The 13277-nt window shown below is 46.0% G+C and overlaps 1 protein-coding gene across 1 annotated transcript; it reads left to right on the top strand.

Moving 5' to 3' along the window:
- Positions 1 to 3594: 3594 nt before the first annotated feature.
- LOC130475400 (galectin-1-like) lies at positions 3595 to 11496 on the top strand. Its single transcript, XM_056847169.1, has 4 exons — positions 3595 to 3684; positions 7118 to 7197; positions 10358 to 10529; positions 11275 to 11496. Exons 1-4 carry the CDS (start codon positions 3679 to 3681, stop codon positions 11419 to 11421), a joined length of 405 nt encoding a protein of 134 aa, XP_056703147.1. The 5' UTR covers positions 3595 to 3678; the 3' UTR covers positions 11422 to 11496.
- Positions 11497 to 13277: the final 1781 nt, after the last annotated feature.

Raw genomic sequence — 13277 nt, 5'->3', positions numbered from 1 at the left:
ACTCAAACCATCTTACAATCACCTTCCCTTCCCCTCCCACAACAGACACACGGTGAGGTAGGTGGAACGAGAGAGCTCTAACAGAGCTGTAACTTGCCCATGGTCACCCAGCTGGCTTCATGCGGAGGAGTACAGAAACAAATCTAGTTTACCAAATTAGCCTCCGCCGCTCATGTGGAGGAGTGGGGAATCAAACCTGGTTCTCCAGATCAGAGTCCACTGCTCCAACCACAGCTCTTAACCACTGCACCATGCTGGCTCTCACCATCATTACTGCCCACAAAAGCTACTTCCACACAAGGATGCCACTCCATCGTGCACTTGTTGCCATTGCAAATGAAGAGGTACTCATGGTAGCAACCCGGCATCCACATGGGGGATTCTCCATGATGTCCTTGGTATCCACTCATGCCTACCAGTCTCCCCACACTTACACACCACTAGCAGGCTTTTGGTCCACTTTCTAAAAAAAAAATTGGTAGTAGCTATATCGCTGGAGTCTTTTAACATTATAGATCTCGTCAGATCTCAGAAGCTAAGCAGGGTCAGCCCTGGTTAGTATTTGGATGGGAGACCACCAAGGAATACCAAGGTTGCTGTGCAGAGGAAGGCACTGGCAAACCATCTCTGTTAGTCTTTTGCCATGAAAACCCCAAAAAGGGGTCGCCATAAGTCGGATGCGACTTGACGGCACTTTACACACACACACAGCATTGCAACTACTGATTTTTTAAAAGCCAGCAAAAAGCCTAGGGGCGGGTGTGCAGGTACAAGGGGTTACTTAGGGGAAATGGCACCAATGTAGTGGAGAGATCCAAAAATATGCACCTTCCTATCCACACAGTGACCGCACCCACTTTGAGTACAATCCTTCCAAAAAGATTGTGCTGAAGCACATTCAGCGAGACCTGGTGAAACCCAGAAGGTAGACAACTGTATGGCAATGTTGTGTGCAAGTTCCGGGTGGGGGGGGGGAGGGGAATCAACCATTAAAACATTCAAAATAAAGTAAGTAAACAATAATTAAATAAAATCATATAAACACACACAACAGCAGAAAACGGGAAAGGGGCTAATAACAGCTAATGGGGGTATGCCGAATAGAAGGGGGGAACTCACCCACTGGCAGAAAGCAACCATAGAGCAAGACAGATGAATCTCCCTGGGAAGGGCATTCCAAAGTTTTGGCACCACAACTGAGAAGGCCCTTTCTTGGGTCACCACCTGTCTAGATTCAGATGGCAGGGACACCTAAAGCAGGGCCTTCAAGGACGACAGGAGTGGATGGGTAGGTTCATATGGAAGAAGGCTTTTTAAGTTATGATGGCCCCAAGATGTGTAGAGCTTTAAAGGTCTATACTAGCACCTTGAATAGGACCAGAAGCAAACTGGGAGCCACTGTCGATGGGAACTGGGATGATCTTGATGGATCGATGGTCCGATTCACAATACGGCAGCTTTATGTGTAACTGCCAGGGGACATCTTCTTGGATCCCAGCCATTTGTGCTGTGAGTCCCATCTTGTCCCTTCTCTGTTCAACATCTGCTTAAAACTCCTGGCAGAGTTCTTCTGGAGATGTGAGGTGTGGCGTCGTCAATATGCTGATGCACTCAGCTTCGTTGCTCCTTGCCAGGGATCAGACTATTTATTGGATGTTCCAAGCTGATGTCTGGTGGAAGTAGTATGTTGGATGAAATCCAATAAGCTGAAACTCAGTCTAGACAAGACTGATGTGTTTCTGGATGATAATATTGCCAACCATGGATCTAGGCATCTGCCTGCACTGCACGTGTACAATTAGGTCCACGCTTACCAAGGGAGGCTCAGACCTTCTCTGTGAGTTATAGTGTCCTTGTCCAACTTTGGTGGGTGTGGTAGTAGCAGCTATTCCTGGATAGGCAGCATTTGGCCATGGTTACCCATGTTCTGTCTGACCATATCCAAATTAGGTTATTGAAATACATTCTACACTGGGCTGCTTTTGAAAATGGTTTGGAAGTTTTACTTAACACAGAATATTACAGCAAGATTGCTGACAGGTGCTAGTTACCAGGAATATATTTCCCCAGTTGGGGAAACATGCATTGAGTGTCTATTTGCTTCCAAGCACAGTTCTTTTTACTGGTTATTACCATTTATTTGTTTGTTTGTTTGTTTAATTACACTTCTACCCCTCCCTCCCCAGCCAAAGGCCCTGTCAAGGACTGGCTTACTTAAGGATTCATGATCCCATATGAACCTACCCATCAAATACAATCTTCCACCAAGGCCCTACACCGTTTACTTCTATCTTCATAGGCAAGGAAGGTGGTTATCAAGAACAGGGCCTTTTCTGTAGTGGCATCTTAATTATGGAACTTCCTCCACTTTGTGCTAAGTCTATTGAGTTTCAAGTGTCAGGTTAAAACTTTTTCTATCCCCCCCACCCCTGTTTCTTTCTCTCTTTCCTTGAATTAACTGGATGGAACCTTTAAAAATGACACCTTCCAGTATTTGTGTGCAAAGGTACTTTGACTATGATCTTTCCCAAAAGAGCAGATCAAACTAGGTTTGGTAAAGATCGCTGCAAAGTAGAAGAAAACCTAGAAAGTGGACGATGAGAGGACAAGGTTGTGTATATGCTCCATAAAAACAACAACCCTCTACTCTAATTTGGATGTTAAAGTAGACTAAAACTGCCATGTGGAAGCAACCAAATCTCTTATAGAAGGGTATTTTTGGACCCTGCAATGCTACAAGAGGTCTGGCACACAGGGACCAACACAGGACGCAACGTGACAGAAGTGAAGACTGAGGTTTAAAATCTCTGGCTGGGACAGTGGAGGTGCCATGCAAGAAGATAATAAGTGGTGTTGACAAATGCCTGCCATTGGTAGGGTTGCCAGGTCCCTTTTTCTTACCGCCAGGAGGATTTTTGGGCGGAGAGGGGAGGATCTTCAATGCCATAAAGTCCAATTGCCAAAGCAGCCATTTTCTCCAGGTGAACTGATATCCATCAGCTGGAGATCAGTTGTAATAGCAGGAAATCTCCAGCTAGTACCTGGAGGCTGGCAACCCTAGTCGTTGGAAAACTGGTCTTAAGTTGCTTTTGTGTGTTCAAATTCTGTCTTGATAATGGTTTAAACAGCCCCTGTGGAAGGCTTCCAACTCAGCAATGCTGTTTTCTCTCCCCCCCCCCCCCCCCACTTATGCCATTATTCACATATCTCTGCATCTTTTGGCTCTGGTACATCTAGCTGCTCTGGGCTTTCCCCCCCCTTCCTCTAAACAAAGTGGCTAAAGATCTTGCCTGCCAAGTGCCATTTTTAAGTTTCAAGGGGGGAAATCTTGGACAATAAAATCTTCTCATTGTAAAACTATTTTCCACTGGCCTCGTCCCTTACCAGGCTGAGCAGGATGTTCTCTTCCAGAGAGTGCCTGGCTATATAGCTCAAGGCAAGCGTTCAGCATCCAAAAGGAAAGGCAAGAGTCTGCCACCTCCCCCACAAATTGCTGCCATGAACATTCGGCTGCCCCCTTCCCACCCATTTCCCATGACTGATTTTTGATTGGTTGGAAGAACATGTGACTCATCAGATGCTTGCCTATTTAATGGCAAGGGAGTGGCCCCTTTCTTCCCACTTCTGTCTGCAGGACCCCAGAGAGCAGTTGCAGCACACAGCTCGAAGATCAGCATCATGCCTGTGAGTTTGGGGGAGGGAGCTGGCACACTGATGGGATTTGGGATTTCCAAACACACCAATGATGCTGGAGCACCTTCCTTGCTGCTGAAACTCTGCAGAAAGGGGAAAGTGGGTTGGAGGGAGACAGGCAGTGTGCCCTTCAAAAGTTATGCTGATAGTTTTAGAGTGAAACTGGATGCTGGCTGTAAAATTAGGCAGATTGGGTGTCCTCTTAACACTTTGTCACCAGAGCAGGGTGGCATGGGAGATGTGGCCAGGAGAACCATTCTTAGCAACTGGCTTTTTTCCATGGTTGTCTGTCTTGTAGCTGATGGAGCGTTCTGCTTAGACGTGCTTCATTTCTCATGAGTTGTCTCCCGATGCTCAGCCTGCCAGCTTTTTTCATCCACACAAGCGGTGGGAGAAAGCTGCTGAAACAGCTTCTGGCTCAGCCTGAACATCCTGTGATCAGATTCCCTAATCCCATTTACAGGAGCCTGCTGGCAGCCCAGGGCTGTTATAAATCCTGAAATTTGAAGCACTTGATGGTACCTGATGGGTGTGAGTAATGGGAATTTCAGGAGGGTGTGGCTCGGAACAGCCTACGCTGGAGGAGTTGTCCTGTTTAGTCTTGTGATGGGGAACTATTAAAAGACTGATTTCTCTTCGATATGGGGAAGGGAAGTCAGTAACTTTAGTTCTCACTTTTATTAATGCATATATGCAACTAACATCATCTTGAGCATGAAACTAGACAGTGGGGGGGTACTTGCTGCAGAGAAAAGACACACACACACACACACACACACACACACTTAATTTCTGTCTGGCTGTTGTAAGGACACAGGAGCAGGGCCAAGAAAATATACACTTGCAACAAAGACTGCTGTCTGCCTTTTTACATGCATGTTAAATACTGTGCAAAGTCTGAGCTTGAGCTTCAGAACAGCCCAGCGAGGTAGATCTTTGTTCGCATTTCACTGATGGAAAACTGAGGCTGGGAATGCCTTGCTGAGCCAGCTGTGCATCATTTCCATGGTCAAGATGGGAGAATGGGGGCTTTCCATTATGTGTTGTTGGAAAGAATAGATGGGGACATCATGGCAGCCTCGCCCACTGAAGAGTTTGTAAGGTCAATGTATTTTTAATGTCCTAGTTAGTGGAGTGGGCGTTTGGCTAAGACCCAGAGCCAAGCAACGGGGCTGGCATAATTTCCCTTCTTGCAAAGTAGGAGTCACTGAGCTGTAGCCTACCAGTTTTTCCAGTGGCGAAAGAGGGAGGGAGAACCTCCTTGACCACCACCAAAAGTTGATGGTGGGACTCCCGTGGGGGAAAAGCCACATGGAACGTTGGCTCCAATGAGGAGAGGGCTTGGAAGAGTTTGAACAGAAAAGCTGGTAGGATCCAACCTGCTGCCTCTGATCCAGCTGCCATCCCAAGTGAAAGTCCAGCAAAGTGCCCTTGTCTTCCCCAGAGGTCCCTTAAACATAGACTTTGAGGGGGGAGAGGAAGCTCACATAGGGGAAGTGTGGTGGCACACCCTGCCTGACCCAGCATCCCTCTTTCTGCGGTTGTAGGAAACCTTTGGCAGGCGAGGGAGAGAGCATGCTCACCTTGTGGGGAAGCATGGCGTGGGGAAGCAGTGCGCTGCTCTTGGACTTGCTGCTCTGCACGTGGGCAGAAGAATCGCAGAGGAGTTGTTTAGATCTTCTTGAGGGTCTGTTAAAATCCACCCTGTTTAGAAAGAATAAATGCCAACACCCTTTTCCTTCTCCTTTCTGATAATTTGATTACAGCTTTATTATTGTCCTGACCACACTGATACCACCTTCTTAAATTTGCGTCCTCTTTTTCCATGCTAATCTGGAATAATTGCTATTCCCAGGTTCTGGATTTAAACAATCAGTACAAGTTAAGAGTCCCCAGTCCACCCATAAACATGAATTGGAAGGTTGGGAAATAAGCCTATTTCTTTGTCTTGAATCGGTGCAACAAGATAGTTAAGGAGATGTATATTAACTATTATAAATTAATGTGATATTGAGAATATCAATTAGCTTCTTTTTTGTTCACACAGTTGTGATGTAACACTTTCCAAATGCAAATTTGTGGAGATGTTCTGGTGTGCTTAAGCAGACCTGAATTGTGCAGGGGGTTGGACTAGATGACCCTGGTGGCACCTTCCAACCGTATGATTCTATTATCTTTACTGGAGTGGATGTAGAGTCATTGGCAGCAGCAATGGAGCTTCCATATGGCAGTTTCTCCTGCACTGCCTTTGCCTCTGCCCCCACCCACCCACTCCCATGGTAGCCATTCCTCCCCCCAGCCACTGGAGGGTTGTTAAAACCTTTTAAAAAATAAATAGCAGTTGCTAGATCACAACAGCACTGTAATGTTACAACCATATATTGCCATGATCTACTAGCTCTTCTGAATTACCAACTTTCATTTTTTAAAAGTAAGGATCATTGCGGAGTGCACCTCTCCCCTTATCACTCTACAATGAAAAGGTCTAGAAATTTAATTTTTTTAATGAAAGCTGAGAATTCAAAGCTGCAAGTAGATCATGGCAACATGTTGTTATAATATTGTACTGTAGTACATTTACCTTTTTGATTTTTTATTTTTACACAATGAAAAACCCCTCTAGTGGGAGGAGAACAGTGACTGGGAAGTGGCTAAGGCAAGGAAAATGGTGCCGATGTAGGTTGGACTTTTATAACAGTGCACCTTCCCATCCATATGGCAGGCACAGATTCTTTGATTGTGATCTTTCAAAAAGAAAAGAAACGACGGCATCAATCCCAATTTGGCAAAGATAGCAGGAGAGCTGAGGAAAATCCAGAAAGGAGATGATTAGGGGATGACATCATGTGAATGCTTTGGGGGGTGGAACTGGGGGGAAACTGCTCCAATTTGAATGCTAAGTTGCAGCAATACCTTCATGTAGAAGCAACCTTAGAATTTCTAATGCAGGCTAGGATCTAATTATACTTGTGTAATTATACCCTTCAGAGGTATGAAACATTGACTGCAGATTGTCATAAGGGTGGTAACAAGAGTGAGTGATCTTGGCACAGGGACCTCCCGTTGCTAAAGCTCCAGTCACGTTTAGCTGCTAAATTTAAAAAGGTATATTCTGATTAATTTTGTGCATCTTTAATCTTTAAGGCGTGGCAAGACAGTGGGTGACTATTTGCCCACTTCCTGCATTTGCTTTTAATGACAATCTGCTTTGACATTTAGGAATCCTCTGTGTTACATATCCAAGTTTATTTAAATATCTTGTGGATAATAAGATGTGTTGTATTACAGCAGGAAGATGGTAAGAAGCTCAAAGGACATTTTGCGTGTAATACAATGAGATCCCAGTAATTACCGTATGTTCAACACTTTCTTGCTGACTAGCAAAGAGAACAGCCAATAACCTGTCTCTGGATTCCTTCTCTAGGGAATTACTTGCACCAACCTGCGTATCGCCCCTGGGCAGCGGATTGCTGTGAAAGGAGACATTCCGGCAGGAGCCAAGAGGTAAACTGAGCCTTGGAGGAGATTAATCTGTGCTGAAAACTTGTAGCAGTTTTATACTATGTTCATTGTCATGATGGTTTCCTCCAAAGCATTGTGGGGATTCTGTTAAGCCCCTCCTCATTGAGTTACAATTTTCAAGATTCCCTTGGGATGACTATTAGACTAGTTTAAGAGTTGGACTCGAGACAGATCAAGATCTTTTGAACGTAAATTACGCCGAGGCTCGGAAGATGTAACACGTTATATTTTATTTCTCTTTTCCCTTCTTTTTCCTTTCTGTATCCCTCTTATATACAAAAAAAAAAAAAGATCGTTTGCTTTTTCAAAAATCAAAAGCAATCATGAGAGAAGAAAATTGTGGGTGCAGCATGGTAGGGGCTAATCTTTCAATCAAACCATTTCCCTGATATATCCCCACCCAAGCTGCTGTTTTGTCTCCTGGGAGGGGATATTGTAGGGGCTACATGTATTCCCCCATGAAATAGACAGCAGCTTTGGGAGAAATGTTTTTAGAGCTGAATCACCCCCTTTTAGAGTTGCCAACCTCCAGGTGGGGGCTGGTGGTTTCCCAGAACTAAAACTGATCTCCAGACTACATCAATTAATTATGTATTTATTACTTATTATTTAAAACATTTATCCCACTTCTTCTGGGAAAAACGGCTGCTTTGGAAGGTGGGCTGCATGGTATTATACCCTACAGAAGTCTGTCCCTCCCTAAATGCTGTTCCCCCAGGCTCCACCCTCAAATCTCCAGGTATTTCTGAACCTGAAGTAGGCAACCTTACCCACTTTTTAGAAGAAGAAGAAGAGTTGGTTTTTATATGCCGACTTTTTCTACCACTTAAGGGAGACTCAAACCGGCTTACAATCACCTTCCCTTCCCCTCAACAGACACCCTGTGAGGTAGGTGAGGCTGAGAGATTGTGACTTGCCCAAGGTCACCCAGCTGACTTCATGTGTAGGAGTGGGGAAACAAATCCAGTTCACCAGATTAGCCTCCGCCGCTCATGTGGAGGAGTGGGGAATCAAACCCGGTCCTCCAGATCAGAGCCCACCGCTCCAAACCACCGCTCTTAACCACTACACCACACAGGCTCAAAAGTAGCAATGGGGGTGAGAAGCAGATTTCCCAGACCTCTTATTCCTATGATGCCCCTTAAGTCTGTAGATATCCCCCGGGTGAAGGGGGTAAAATGGTTCTTCCCCCGGCGTATAGAAGAGTCCGTTTCTTTTCTCCCCCCCCCTTTTGATGTAGAGCCATTGCCTGAGGTTAATCCCCACCCACGCAAGCATTTTCCAGTGAGTCATATCTTAACAAAGATTTGCGCACTCTGCCAAGAGACTAAACAGAACCAGCTGTTAGAGGCAGCAGTTTCATTTCCAGTCTGTCTGTCTTTCTATGTTCCCCCCTTCCCTGCCACTATAACAGTCTGTTCTAATGTCTTTCTTCTCTGTTAACACATCATCTGTTACACACATTAAACCAACTCCTAGTTGGTACTGCATCAGGAAAAACGCATGCAGTGAGACGAAGCTGCATGCACATGGTCTCTCTTCCACTTGTGGTTTCCACTTTATTCCTTTCGCCCATCTTAGACTTGAGAGCTCCTAACCAACGTTTCGAAAGCTTTTTTTAAAGTAGGAGCACAGAATTGTCCCTCTCCTATAACCAAGTTCAGAACCAGAGATCGTAGAATCATAGAGTTGGAAGGGACCACCAGGGTCATCTAGTCCAACTCCCTGCACAGTGCAGGAAATTCACAACTACCTCCCCCCCACACCCCCAGTGACCCCTACTCCTTGCCCAGAAGATGGCCAAGATGCCTTCCCTCTCATCATCTGCTTAAGGTTATAGAATCAGCATTGCTGACAGATGGCCATCTAACCCATCTAATCTTCTTCTGGACAAATGGTCCTCTGGGCTTAACTGTGCTATTTCCGAATTGGGATAGGTAGACAAACCTTCGAAAAGACCTTGCCTGCTGGACATGCAGTTTGACCAGCACTAGTTTGTAGTAAAACTGTGCAGATGGTGGGAGAGATGCGACTCGCCAGAAAGGCAGCCTGAGGCGGGAGGGGTTGTAGTGAAGGCATAGTCAAAGAGCTGATGGAACAATGCTGCTGGCAGATGGATCCCCTTGTCAAAAAGCAGTAGCACAAGGTGGTTCTAAATTTCTTGTGCTGCAGACTAGGTACGTGTTGCAGCAGCTAAATTTGGAAGCTATCCAAGTGCTTCTAAAAACGTTTGCCTAAATTCAAAAGAAAGAGGGGAAGGTGCATGTGGGGGGGGGGGTTTGATGAAATTCTGGCTGTGCTAATTACCCTAGTCAAAGATTTGTGGTTGGGCATTGGGGTGGGAGTTCTTGGCCAAATACAGGAAACTTAGCTCCTACAATGGGAACCGATAATCTCAAAGAGCAACATGCCCCAGCTCCACCCGTTTCCCTGATAACATCAGTAAAAATTTCCTGGCCTTTAATTCTCAAAAGCTCCCTGGCTTCTAACTGCCTGATGGAGCCCCGAGGTAGGGAGGACTCCTTAGAGATGAGATACTCTTCCGAACCAGTTTTAAGAAAAGGGAGCTCCCCGTGCTTGGTAAGAAGAGTGAAGGGTACCCTTTCTTTTTCAAGGCAGAAAAAGGTGCTGACAGTTCTTCAAGGCTGGAGACGGCCCTGTTGGGTCTCTTGTGCGGCCTGCAGCTGGAAAAAGCAGCAGGGACTCTTGAAAGGGGCCAGGGACTTTCAAGACCTGCTTTACATGCTATGGTTAATCCGTATGGGTCTCAATACCTGCACTGTGTTCCTGGTCCATAAAGCTTAAAGGGTATATTTCTCCTATGTACAATATAAAGTTGCCATGGATAGTTATTTAGATTCTCTATCCCCCACCCCACCCCATATCTGCCACTTGCCCATCACATCCCCAGAGGCTTTTCTATCTTCAGGCTTCCAAAACCGTATTTGGTGCCATCTGTTCAGGAGTGCCTCAAGTGAAATATTGATGCCAAGGGCCTCTTCAGGCAGCCCAGCAGAGATTCTGGAGCCTAGGAGTACTTGAGCTGGCCAGCCTGAAGAGGTCCAAGAGGATGTGGTGTTGCTGAGAAATCTACGATTCACGAGAAGGAATTTGCAATAACCGCTTCTTTTCTGTCTTTCAGTTTTGTAATTAATCTGGGCAAAAAGGACGACGACATCACGATGCACTTCAACCCACGCTTTGATGCTCACGGTGACATAAGGACCATTGTGTGTAACAGCAAGACCGGCGGACAGTGGGGGAAAGAACACAGGGAGAGCAACTTCCCTTTCCAGGAGGGAAGCGTTGCAGAGGTGAGGCTTGTTCAGCTTGAGTTGGATGGAGGAGCACAGAAACGATGCACTCTGGATATCTAGTCAAAATTGGAGGCCATGATTCTACACGGGCCCTCTAGTGAAACAGTGATGTACTTTGCATCGGAAGTTTGAAGTGGAAAAGCAGTTCCATTTTTAGGTGGATGTGCCGGTAAGGACGGCATTGGTATATCTTGGGTCCTTTTTGCTGTCTCTGAGGATGAGTAGGCACAATGAACACATCTTGGGGAGGATGAAGGAGTCCTAAGCGTGTGAGGGGGGTGCTGCTAGTATTGAATTCCTATCGTAGAGGCTAGAGTTGGGTTAGAATCAAAGACCTGGATCCTAATCCCCACTTTGGGGGGTGGTCTGCAAACAGAGCTCCCAGTATATTTTCTCCAAAAATTAGGTGAAGGGGCTTGATTAAGACTGAAACCATGGCACAAGGGGAAGGGGGATTTAAACCTTCCTTCCCACACCATTGTTTGGATTGGGAAAAGTCCCAGGGAGCTGACATTTGCACCATCACAGCAAACAGCACCTCCTGGGCACGTGTAGCGGCTTTGCAGGGATAACCACCCCGTTGAAATGAGCCACTGAGCAAGTGCAAAATCCTACCGCTAAGCTCCGTTCCCCCAGTGTCGCATTTAATTTGAGCTTTCTAGAGGGCTTGAAAGGAAGTGGGATTTCAAATGGAGGATGGATGGTCTCTTATGATGAATGTTTGTTTGTTTCTTTGTTTTAGATCATTTTCTCTCACGACAAAAACGAGGTGACTGTTACGCTGCCCGGCAACCAACAATTCAAGGTTCCCAACAGCTCTGGCCATGAAGGCATCGAATATATCTGCGTAGACGGGGACATCGTATTCAAGGGCGTATCCCTTGTTTAACTGTCCTGGTCCTCTCCTAGTTGCATTTCCTGCTTCACAAGGCAGAAAAATAAACTCAGCTGCATTCTGGTCTTACCTGGTGTCATGTCTAGTCTCTTCTGCTGCCATTTTCAGAGACCCCACATATCTATGTACATCAATAATTGTTATTTATGGGGATGGGGCATAATTGTTAGCAGCCCATACTAGGGAGGGACTAGGTAAACCAGGGGGCAAAGGCTGTGTGAGTGCTAAAAATATTAACATCTGTGCTGTCTGTGCAACATCCCAATGCTGCAGTCTGACTAAATACCGTATTTTTCTTTGTATAAATCGACCTTTTTAGAAAAAAAGGTCGATTTATACAAGGAAAAATATGGTATTTAGTTTTCTAAAAATATTTAGAAAAAATTGGGGATCGTCTTATACACGGAAGGTCGCTCTCTTCCCCGCCGGTCTGCTGATGGGCGGGGAAGAGTCCGGTCACCCAGGCCGTCGGCAACCAGCCTTCCCAGGGTCCTGCTCTCTTCCCCGCCGGTCAGCTGACGGGTGGGGAAGAGAGCGGGCGGGAAGAGCCCGGTTGCCCCACTCTCTTCCCGGCCTTCCCAGGGTTCCTGCTCTCTTCCCTGCCCCTATTTTTCCGTACGCCCCCATGTATAAGATGACCCCTGATTTCTTAATTTTGGGTTAAAAATATAGGGGTCACCTTATACATGGGGGCGTCTTATACACGGAAAAATATGGCCTGCAGGTGTCAGTGTTCTTGCTTAACATGGCCTGTTGTGGGAGATGAGAATCTAAGCTGAAGCCCCATCCCTAACTACAGGATGTCCTGCTCAACCAATGTTCTAAGACTTCACTAGGCATGGTCAACAGGTTTCCAAGGCTTTTGTAGCTATTGGTACATCATGGGCATTTGGAACGCAAACTCTGTGTGATACAGGAGATGTCATGGTTTCTTTACCTCTATTATTTTCTAGAAGGCGGCGTTACTTGCCGTGTCATAGTGCTACAGGGACTACAAAAGTCTCCCTGCCATAACCACTTCGGCTATGTGCCTAGTCAAGGCATAGCAGGACCTCCCCCACCCCCAGATCTGATCATCCACTCTTTCTATGGGCATCTTGTATGAAACAAACAAAAAAACACTTGGGAGCCGCTAATTGTCATTTAGGTAGCATATTCAAGCCACCTCCACATGACTTCACTAATCCTTACAACAGACTAGTAGTGTAGTCTGATATCCTGCCCCTGTGGGTTGGATACAGATTAAATTTTCTAATGGCAGATTGGAACCTTTCTGACTGCCACAGATATCTACAAATTGCTACTCCTGTGGGGTAGGTAGGGTTGCCAGGTCCCTCTTCACCACCAGTAGAGGTTTTTGGGGCAGAGCCTGAGGAGGGCAGGGTTTGGGGAGGGGAGGGACTTCAATGCCACAGAGTCCAATTGCCAAATCAGCCCTTTTCTCCAGGTGAACTGATCTCTATCGGCTGGAGATCAGTTGTAATAGAAAGAGATCTCCAGCTAGTATCTGGAGGTTGGCAAACCTAGGGGTAGGGGACCCTAAGAAATGATATGAGGAGGGTCTGTAGTGGGAAGTAGGAACTGGTGAAATTGCCAGATTTAGTCTGGATCCAACCCAATGCCCAAGGCTACTTACCCATTTACAGCTGAGGGAAAAAGCTGAGTGTGTGCCCTGGACTTTCTGTTATCAGTTAATTGAAAATGAACAAAGAAAAAACCCCAGAGGTTCTTGTGTACTGTCCTTGGTTTGACTGACCCTCTACAGTGGGGTCCTTCTTCCAAAAAAAATGGCTGTATATCTTGTTTCAAGGCAAGCAGCCCTTTGAGTCTGGGACATTTTGCTCTTGATT

Source organism: Euleptes europaea, chromosome 3 (assembly GCF_029931775.1).
Source record: "Euleptes europaea isolate rEulEur1 chromosome 3, rEulEur1.hap1, whole genome shotgun sequence".
Taxonomy (NCBI): domain Eukaryota; kingdom Metazoa; phylum Chordata; class Lepidosauria; order Squamata; family Sphaerodactylidae; genus Euleptes; species Euleptes europaea.
This window is presented reverse-complemented; position numbering and strand designations above follow the sequence as displayed.

Excerpts from the sequence above, each read along its gene's own strand:
- LOC130475400 (XM_056847169.1), top strand. Across the intron at positions 7,198-10,357 it reads ATTCCGGCAGGAGCCAAGAG|TTTTGTAATTAATCTGGGCA; the intron begins GTAAACTGAGCC and ends TCTGTCTTTCAG. Across the intron at positions 10,530-11,274 it reads AGGAGGGAAGCGTTGCAGAG|ATCATTTTCTCTCACGACAA; the intron begins GTGAGGCTTGTT and ends TCTTTGTTTTAG.